Consider the following 10,593-nt stretch of genomic DNA (forward strand, 5'->3'; position numbering starts at 1 on the left):
AGGAGAAACTGCTTTTCCCAGAGGGTGGTGAATCTGTGGAATTCTCTGGCCATGGAAGCAGTGGGGGCTACCTCATTAACTATATGAGAGACACAGATATTTGCATTGCAGGGGAGTTAAGAGTGCAGCTGGGTGGGGCTGACCTACTGTGAATAGAGGAGGCAGCTCGACCATCCCGAAGGCCAACTCCTCGCCTATTTCTGATGTCCCAAGGCCAAACGCATTCACCAGCCTGGGGGAGAGCCCGTGCAGAGTTTTCACCTTCTCCCTGTGACCCCCGTGGGTTTCCCCTGGGGGTGGGGGTCTCTGGCTCCCTCCCAGGGCCCGGATACAAGCAGCGGGTGGGCTGATCAACTATTGAGACGGCAGGTTGCACAAGACTGAGTAAGGATCGTTTCCGCTTCTCTGCTGCCATTATGAGAGCAGTAAATGTTTCCCTCCCACAATAAGAGGGTCTCCTGACCTCACAATCTACCCCGTTATGATCCTGCACCTCATCGTTTCCCTGTGCTGCACTCTCCCTGTAGCTGTGACACTCTATTCTGCCTTGCTACTGTTTTACCTTGTTCTACGAGAGGCAAACTTCTTGCTGGATTTTTAAAAAATGTATTTGTCAGAATACAGCGCGGAATTGCCCTCGAGCCACGGCACTCACCAACCCCCGACTTAACCCTCATCGCGGGATAATTTACAACAACCCATTCACCCGCCAGCCGGTGCACCTTTTGGCACATGTGGCAATAAAAAAAAATTCCGGTTCCGGTTGATAGGATTGGGGTGGATGGATCTAGCAGAGAGGCGACGGGCTGAAGGGCCGGTGGCAATGCCATACAAGACTCTGACGACGGTGACACACAGAGGCAGCGGCCGAGTTTGTTACGCTGGACCGAAAGGAAACAGAACGATAAACGCCAGACGCCGGAAATCTGGGCAACGCACAAAATGCTGGAATCACCCGGCGGGCCAGGCAGCGTCTACAGAGGGAAATAAAACCGTCTGCGTTTTGGGCTGAGACCCTTTGTCAGGAATGGGAATTACTTTTACACTGTCTCCTGTACTGAGGCACGGTGAAAAGCTGGTCTTGCACACTGAGCAACACAGATCAAATCGTTGCGAAGTGCATCGAGGTAGAACCAGGTGAAACAAACACAGCGTGCAGAATAAAGGGTAACAGCCACAGAGAAGGTGCAGTGCAGGCAAAATCACAATTAAATAGACTGCGAGTCAGGAGACCATGTTATCAAACTAGGGTCGCTGGTCTGAGTGCTACTGGTACCACGTAACCCAGTGCTACCTGTCGCATGGGGGCGAGGAGGGGGGCTAGACACCCTGCAGGACGATAAACAAGACCTGTCAAAGGGCGGATGAACCCTCGTTGGGTCAATGGCCATCTAGCAAACACGTGCCGTGAAGCGCGGAAGGGGTATCCCTTGCATCGAAGCCTGGTCCGGCCATTCACTGCAACAGAACCTCCCCCAGCCGTCTTGGACCCCACCATGCCACTGGATCCGGGAGGGGATGTCGAGAGGGTGGGTCTGGACCTGTGCAACCCCCTACTCACCTAAAATCCACTCACGCACACGCTGTTCCTTTCTGAGGAGTGGGGTCAACCCCACTAACTGACTGTAAGGAACCATCATCGTCCTATGGGCTGGATAGCCAGAGAGAGACTAGGGAACCACTCAGTAGTCTTCGAACAGTGGGGCAGAAGCTGTCCCTGAACCTGGACACCTCAAGGTTCTGCCCAACGGGAGGAGGGAGAAGGGGGAATTTCCAACGTGGGAGGGTGGGTGCAGATAAACAACTACATAAGGAGGGACGGGGGATGATGCTCCCTAATACTGAAAGCAGAGCTCACGCAGGTGGGACATCTTCTTAGGGAGACTCCACTGTGCTCAGTGTCTCTCAGATCACTGCTTCCGTCCTCTGGCATGGGACAACACAATCACAGGCACCATCTTATCCCCACCCCTCTCCTCCCGCCACCTGTTGGACTCTTGGTCCAGGAGATGGGTCTACCACCGCACACCAGTTTCCTCAGCCTCCCCGCTCCAGCTTACCGCGTTGTCCCGCAGCACGGAGAGCACATCCACCTCCCGGTACTTGTCCGCCAGGGGTAGGTTCACCTGGATCAGCTCCTGCAGGACGTGACCCAACTTCTCGGAGGAGGCGTCAGTCAGGGCGAGGACAGCCCGGTTCCACAGGTCAGGGAGGGAGGGCGCCCCCGCCTCGATCATGGCTGCCGCTCAGCTCCCCGTGGCTGATCAGAGCTGAGGTGGGGAGAAAATTCCCGGTCACAGAGATCTGAGAGCTGGGCAGTGAGGGGGAATGGGTCCCGGTCCTCCCTCTCCCGTGCGACTCTTCCCTTCACCTCCGCCCAGTCTTCCTCACCACCCTCACTTCAATGCTGCTCACCCCTCACCTCTCCTCCTCCTGTTCCTCTCCCCTCCTCTTCTCCCACAGCCCTCCGTTCCCCTCCTCTTCCTCCCCCTGGTCCCCTCCTCATCCTTCCATTTCACCATTATCAACCCCTATCTACCCTCCCCTGTAACTCTCTCTCTTCTTTGCCCCCCACCCCCACCCTCACCCTCCCAGCCCCTCACGTTCCCACTCCGGATCCCTCACATTCCCACTCCGGCCCCCTCATGTTCCCAGTCCGGATCCCTCACATTCCCAGTCCGGATCCCTCACATTCCCACTCCGGCCCCCTCACATTCCCACTCCGGCCCCCTCACGTTCCCACTCCGGATCCCTCACGTTCCCACTCCGGCCCCCTCACGTTCCCAGTCCGGATCCCTCACGTTCCCACTCCGGCCCCCTCACGTTCCCAGTCCGGCCCCCTCACATTCCAACTCCGGCCCCCTCACGTTCCCACTCCAGATCCCTCACGTTCCCACTCCGGCCCCCTCACGTTCCCAGTCCGGCCCCCTCACGTTCCAACTCCGGCCCCCTCACGTTCCCACTCCAGATCCCTCACGTTCCCAGTCCGGCCCCCTCACGTTCCCACTCCGGCCCCCTCACGTTCCCACTCCGGATCCCTCACGTTCCCACTCCGGACCCCTCACGTTCCCAGTCCGGCCCCCTCACATTCCCACTCCGGATCCCTCACGTTCCCACTCCGGATCCCTCACGTTCCCACTCCGGCCCCCTCACGTTCCCAGTCCGGCCACCTCACGTTCCCACTCCAGCCCCCTCACGTTCCCAGTCCGGATCCCTCACATTCCCAATCCGGATCCCTCACGTTCCCACTCCGGATCCCTCACGTTCCCACTCCGGCCCCCTCACGTTCCCAGTCCGGATCCCTCACGTTCCCACTCCGGATCCCTCACGTTCCCAGTCCGGATCCCTCACGTTCCCACTCCGGCCCCCTCACGTTCCCAGTCCGGATCCCTCCCACTCCGGATCCCTCACGTTCCCACTCCGGCCCACTCACGTTCCCAGTCCGGATCCCTCACGTTCCCACTCCGGCCCCCTCACGTTCCCAGTCCGGCCCCCTCACATTCCCACTCCGGCCCCCTCACATTCCCAGTCCGGCCCCCTCACGTTCCCACTCCGGCCCCCTCACTTTCCCACTCCGGCCCCCTCACGTTCCCAGTCCGGATCCCTCCCGTTCCCACTCCGGATCCCTCACGTTCCCAGTCTGGATCCCTCACGTTCCCACTCCGGATCCCTCACGTTCCCAGTCCGGCCCCCTCACGTTCCCACTCCGGATCCCTCACGTTCCCACTCCGGCCCCCTCACGTTCCCACTCCGGATCCCTCACGTTCCCACTCCGGATCCCTCACGTTCCCACTCTGGCCCCCTCACGTTCCCACTCCGGATCCCTCACGTTCCCACTCCGGCCCCCTCACGTTCCAAGTCCGGATCCCTCACGTTCCCACTCCGGCCCCCTCACGTTCCCAGTCCAGATCCCTCACGTTCCCAGTCCGGATCCCTCACGTTCCCACTCCGGCCCCCTCACGTTCCCAGTCCGGATCCCTCACGTTCCCAGTCCGGATCCCTCACGTTCCCACTCCGGCCCCCTCACGTTCCCACTCCGGATCCCTCACGTTCCCAGTCTGGATCCCTCACGTTCCCACTCCGGCCCCCTCACGTTCCCACTCCGGATCCCTCACGTTCCCACTCCGGATCCCTCACGTTCCCAGTCCGGATCCCTCACGTTCCCACTCCGGCCCCCTCACGTTCCCAGTCCGGATCCCTCACGTTCCCACTCCGGCCCCCTCACGTTCCCACTCCGGATCCCTCACGTTTCCACTCCGGCCCCCTCACGTTCCCAGTCCGGATCCCTCACGTTCCCACTCCGGCCCCCTCACGTTCCCACTCCGGATCCCTCACGTTCCCAGTCCGGCCCCCTCACGTTCCAACTCCGGCCCGCTCACGTTCCCAGTCCGGATCCCTCACGTTCCCAGTCCGGATCCCTCACGTTCCCACTCCGGCCTCCTCACGTTCCCACTCCGGATCCCTCACGTTCCCACTCCGGCCCCCTCACGTTCCCAGTCCGGATCCCTCACGTTCCCACTCCGGCCCCCTCACGTTCCCAGTCCGGCCCCCTCACGTTCCCAGTCCGGATCCCTCACGTTCCCAGTCCGGATCCCTCACGTACCCACTCCGGCCCCCTCACGTTCCCAGTCCGGCCCCCTCACGTTCCCACTCCGGCCCCCTCACGTTCCCAGTCCGGATTCCTCACGTTCCTACTCCGGCCCCCTCACGTTCCCAGTCCGGATCCCTCACGTTCCCACTCCGGATCCCTCACGTTCCCACTCCGGCCCCCTCACGTTCCCAGTCCGGATCCCTCACGTTCCCACTCCGGCCCCCTCACGTTCCCAGTCCGGATCCCTCACGTTCCCACTCCGGCCCCCTCACGTTCCCAGTCCGGATCCCTCACGTTCCCAGTCCGGATCCCTCACGTTCCCACTCCAGCCCCCTCACGTTCCCACTCCGGCCCCCTCACGTTCCCACTCCGGATCCCTCACGTTCCCAGTCCGGATCCCTCACGTTCCCACTCCGGATCCCTCATGTTCCCACTCCGGCCCCCTCACGTTCCCAGTCCGGATCCCTCACGTTCCCACTCCGGATCCCTCACGTTTCCACTCTGGCCCCCTCACGTTACCACTCCGGCCCCCTCACGTTCCCACTCCGTATCCCTCACGTTCCCACTCTGGCCCCCTCACGTTCCCACTCCGGATCCCTCACGTTCCCAGTCCGGATCCCTCACGTTCCCACTCCGGCCCCCTCACGTTCCCAGTCCGGATCCCTCACGTTCCCACTCCGGCCCCCTCACGTTCCCAGTCCGGATCCCTCACGTTCCCAGTCCGGCCCCCTCACGTTCCCAGTCCGGATCCCTCACGTTCCCAGTCCGGATCCCTCACGTTCCCACTCCGGATCCCTCATGTTCCCACTCCGGCCCCCTCACGTTCCCAGTCCGGATCCCTCACGTTCCCACTCCGGCCCCCTCACGTTCCCAGTCCGGATCCCACACGTTCCCACTCCGGCCCCCTCACGTTCCCAGTCCGGCCCCCTCACGTTCCCACTCCGGATCCCTCACGTTCCCACTCCGGATCCCTCACGTTCCCACTCCGGCCCCCTCACGTTCCCACTCCAGATCCCTCACGTTCCCACTCCGGCCCCCTCACGTTCTCAGTCCGGATCCCTCACGTTCCCACTCCGGATCCCTCACGTTCCCAGTCCGGATCCCTCACGTTCCCACTCCGGCCCCCTCACGTTCCCAGTCCGGATCCCTCACGTTCCCAGTCCGGATCCCTCACGTTCCCACTCCAGCCCCCTCACGTTCCCAGTCCGGCCCCCTCACGTTCCCACTCCGGATCCCTCACGTTCCCACTCCGGCCCCCTCACGTTCCCACTCCGGATCCCTCACGTTCCCACTCTGGCCTCCTCACGTTCCCACTCCGGATCCCTCACGTTCCCAGTCCGGATCCCTCACGTTCCCACTCCGGCCCCCTCACGTTCCCACTCCGGATCCCTCACGTTCCCACTCCGGATCCCTCACGTTCCCACTCTGGCCCCCTCACGTTCCCACTCCGGATCCCTCACGTTCCCACTCCGGATCCCTCACGTTCCCACTCCGGCCCCCTCACGTTCCCACTCCGGATCCCTCACGTTCCCACTCCGGCCCCCTCACGTTCCCACTCCGGCCCGCTCACGTTCCCACTCCGGCCCCCTCACGTTCCCACTCCGGCCCCCTCACGTTCCCACTCTGGATCCCTCACGTTCCCAGTCCGGCCCCCTCACGTTCCCACTCCGGCCCCCTCACGTTCCCACTCCGGATCCCTCACGTTCCCACTCCGGCCCCCTCACGTTCCCACTCCGGATCCCTCACGTTCCCACTCCGGATCCCTCACGTTCCCACTCCGGCCCCCTCACGTTCCCACTCCGGATCCCTCACGTTCCCACTCCGGCCCCCTCACGTTCCCAGTCCGGATCCCTCACGTTCCCACTCCGGCCCCCTCACGTTCCCACTCCGGATCCCTCACGTTCCCACTCCGGCCCCCTCACGTTCCCACTCCGGATCCCTCACGTTCCCACTCCGGATCCCTCACGTTCCCACTCCGGCCCCCTCACGTTCCCACTCCGGATCCCTCACGTTCCCACTCCGGCCCCCTCACGTTCCCAGTCCGGATCCCTCACGTTCCCAGTCCGGATCCCTCACGTTCCCACTCCGGCCCCCTCACGTTCCCAGTCCGGATCCCTCACGTTCCCAGTCCGGATCCCTCACGTTCCCACTCCGGCCCCCTCACGTTCCCAGTCCGGCCCCCTCACGTTCCCACTCCGGATCCCTCACGTTCCCACTCCGGCCCCCTCACGTTCCCACTCCGGATCCCTCACGTTCCCACTCCGGATCCCTCACGTTCCCACTCCGGCCCCCTCACGTTCCCACTCCGGCCCCCTCACGTTCCCAGTCCGGATCCCTCACGTTCCCACTCCGGCCCCCTCACGTTCCCACTCCGGATCCCTCACGTTCCCACTCCGGCCCCCTCACGTTCCCACTCCGGCCCGCTCACGTTCCCACTCCGGATCCCTCACGTTCCCACTCCGGATCCCTCACGTTCCCAGTCCGGATCCCTCACTTTCCCACTCCGGATCCCTCACGTTCCCACTCCGGCCCCCTCACGTTCCCAGTCCGGCCCCCTCACGTTCCCACTCCGGCCCCCTCACGTTCCCACTCCGGATCCCTCACGTTCCCACTCCGGATCCCTCACGTTCCCAGTCCGGATCCCTCACGTTCCCAGTCCGGCCCCCTCACGTTCCCACTCCGGCCCCCTCACGTTCACAGTCCGGATCCCTCACGTTCCCACTCCGGCCCGCTCACGTTCCCACTCCGGCCCCCTCACGTTCCCACTCCGGCCCCCTCACTTTCCCACTCCGGATCCCTCACGTTCCCACTCCGGATCCCTCACGTTCCCAGTCCGGATCCCTCACGTTCCCACTCCGGCCCCCTCACGTTCCCAGTCCGGATCCCTCACGTTCCCACTCCGGCCCCCTCACGTTCCCACTCCGGCCCCCTCACGTTCCCAGTCCGGATCCCTCACGTTCCCACTCCGGCCCCCTCACGTTCCCACTCCGGCCCCCTCACTTTCCCACTCCGGATCCCTCACGTTCCCACTCCGGATCCCTCACGTTCCCACTCCGGCCCGCTCACGTTCCCACTCCGGCCCCCTCACTTTCCCACTCCGGATCCCTCACGTTCCCACTCCGGATCCCTCACGTTCCCACTCCGGCCCGCTCACGTTCCCACTCCGGCCCCCTCACGTTCCCACTCCGGCCCCCTCACGTTCCCAGTCCGGATCCCTCACGTTCCCACTCCGGCCCCCTCACGTTCCCACTCCGGATCCCTCACGTTCCCACTCCGGCCCCCTCACGTTCCCACTCCGGCCCGCTCACGTTCCCACTCCGGATCCCTCACGTTCCCACTCCGGATCCCTCACGTTCCCAGTCCGGATCCCTCACTTTCCCACTCCGGATCCCTCACGTTCCCACTCCGGCCCCCTCACGTTCCCAGTCCGGCCCCCTCACGTTCCCACTCCGGCCCCCTCACGTTCCCACTCCGGATCCCTCACGTTCCCAGTCCGGATCCCTCACGTTCCCAGTCCGGATCCCTCACGTTCCCAGTCCGGCCCCCTCACGTTCCCACTCCGGCCCCCTCACGTTCACAGTCCGGATCCCTCACGTTCCCACTCCGGCCCGCTCACGTTCCCACTCCGGCCCCCTCACGTTCCCACTCCGGCCCCCTCACTTTCCCACTCCGGATCCCTCACGTTCCCACTCCGGATCCCTCACGTTCCCAGTCCGGATCCCTCACGTTCCCACTCCGGCCCCCTCACGTTCCCACTCCGGCCCCCTCACGTTCCCAGTCCGGATCCCTCACGTTCCCACTCCGGCCCCCTCACGTTCCCACTCCGGCCCCCTCACGTTCCCAGTCCGGATCCCTCACGTTCCCACTCCGGCCCCCTCACGTTCCCACTCCGGCCCCCTCACGTTCCCACTCCGGCCCCCTCACGTTCCCACTCCGGCCCCCTCACTTTCCCACTCCGGATCCCTCACGTTCCCACTCCGGATCCCTCACGTTCCCACTCCGGCCCGCTCACGTTCCCACTCCGGCCCCCTCACTTTCCCACTCCGGATCCCTCACGTTCCCACTCCGGATCCCTCACGTTCCCACTCCGGCCCGCTCACGTTCCCACTCCGGCCCCCTCACTTTCCCACTCCGGATCCCTCACGTTCCCACTCCGGCCCCCTCACTTTCCCAGTCCGGCCCCCTCACGTTCCCACTCCGGATCCCTCACGTTCCCACTCCGGATCCCTCACGTTCCCAGTCCGGATCCCTCACTTTCCCAGTCCGGCCCCCTCACGTTCCCACTCCGGCCCCCTCACGTTCCCAGTCCGGATCCCTCACGTTCCCACTCCGGATCCCTCACGTTCCCACTCCGGATCCTTCACGTTCCCACTCCGGCCCCCTCACGTTCCCACTCCGGCCCCCTCACGTTCCCAGTCCGGCCCCCTCACGTTCCCAGTCCGGATCCCTCACGTTCCCAGTCCGGATCCCTCACGTTCCCACTCCGGATCCTTCACGTTCCCACTCCGGCCCCCTCACGTTCCCAGTCCGGCCCCCTCACGTTCCCAGTCCGGATCCCTCACGTTCCCACTCCGGATCCCTCACGTTCCCACTCCGGCCCGCTCACGTTCCCACTCCGGCCCCCTCACTTTCCCACTCCGGATCCCTCACGTTCCCACTCCGGCCCCCTCACGTTCCCACTCCGGCCCCCTCACGTTCCCACTCCGGATCCCTCACGTTCCCACTCCGGATCCCTCACGTTCCCAGTCCGGATCCCTCACTTTCCCAGTCCGGCCCCCTCACGTTCCCACTCCGGCCCCCTCACGTTCCCAGTCCGGATCCCTCACGTTCCCACTCCGGATCCCTCACGTTCCCACTCCGGATCCTTCACGTTCCCACTCCGGCCCCCTCACGTTCCCACTCCGGCCCCCTCACGTTCCCAGTCCGGCCCCCTCACGTTCCCAGTCCGGATCCCTCACGTTCCCAGTCCGGCCCCCTCACGTTCCCACTCCGGCCCCCTCACGTTCCCAGTCCGGATCCCTTCACGTTCCCACTCCGGCCCCCTCACGTTCCCAGTCCGGCCCCCTCACGTTCCTAGTCCGGATCCCTCACGTTCCCAGTCCGGATCCCTCACGTTCCCACTCCGGATCCTTCACGTTCCCACTCCGGCCCCCTCACGTTCCCACTCCGGCCCCCTCACGTTCCCAGTCCGGCCCCCTCACGTTCCTAGTCCGGATCCCTCACGTTCCCACTCCGGATCCCTCACGTTCCCACTCCGGATCCCTCACGTTCCCACTCCGGATCCTTCACGTTCCCACTCCGGCCCCCTCACGTTCCCACTCCGGCCCCCTCACGTTCCCACTCCGGCCCCCTCACGTTCCCAGTCCGGCCCCCTCACGTTCCTAGTCCGGATCCCTCACGTTCCCACTCCGGCCCCCTCACCTCCTTCCCGACTGCCTGTCACTTTCCCGGAAGTGTTTATCAAAAACAGAACGTCCCCTGCGCGGAGCCGCTCGAACAAGCGCCACCTGGCGGCCGGGAGGTCCCGACTCCCCGGTGCTCGAAGTGAGCGCGGCCCTCCCCCCCCACCCAGCCCTCCAGGTTCCGCCACCCAGCGGCTCGGAGGCGCAACTGGAACTCTCCGTCTGGTACGCCCTCGTACACGCCACCCACTGACCGGGAGGTCCCAACCCCCAGTCCTCCCAGACAGCGTCACCGAAAGGCTCGGAGGACTACTCGCCCGGCGGTTGCAATCGTCCCGATCCACCGGCTGTAATAGTTCACCCCCCCCCCCCCCACTATTCCCGTGTGGTCCTGACGAAGGGTCTGGGCCCGAAGCATGGACTGTTTACTCTTTTCCTGGCCGGCTGAGTTCCTCCAGCGTTTTGCGTGTGCTGCTTTGATTTACTGCTTCTGCAGATTTTCTCGTTTGTGATTCCCGTGGGGTGGTTGGGGTGCTCCCCGCAGCGTGGTGTGGGTGGGAGCCCGCTCTGTGCAGGGAGGGTGAGTACCAGCCTCACCAA

The 10,593-nt window shown here is 64.3% G+C and overlaps 1 protein-coding gene across 1 annotated transcript in view; it reads right to left on the minus strand.

The window, feature by feature from the left end:
- LOC140203670 (E3 ubiquitin-protein ligase RNF31-like) overlaps nucleotides 1–10,109 on the minus strand; it is a 139,888-nt gene extending 129,779 nt beyond the window's left edge. Inside the window, 2 exon segments of the mRNA XM_072269718.1 lie at nucleotides 2,061–2,270; nucleotides 10,013–10,109. Coding sequence (XP_072125819.1) covers nucleotides 2,061–2,237 — 177 coding nt within the window. The 5' untranslated portion in view covers nucleotides 2,238–2,270; nucleotides 10,013–10,109.
- Nucleotides 10,110–10,593: the final 484 nt, after the last annotated feature.

This window comes from Mobula birostris, chromosome 10 (genome assembly GCF_030028105.1).
Source record: "Mobula birostris isolate sMobBir1 chromosome 10, sMobBir1.hap1, whole genome shotgun sequence".
NCBI classification, from domain to species: Eukaryota; Metazoa; Chordata; class Chondrichthyes; order Myliobatiformes; family Myliobatidae; genus Mobula; species Mobula birostris.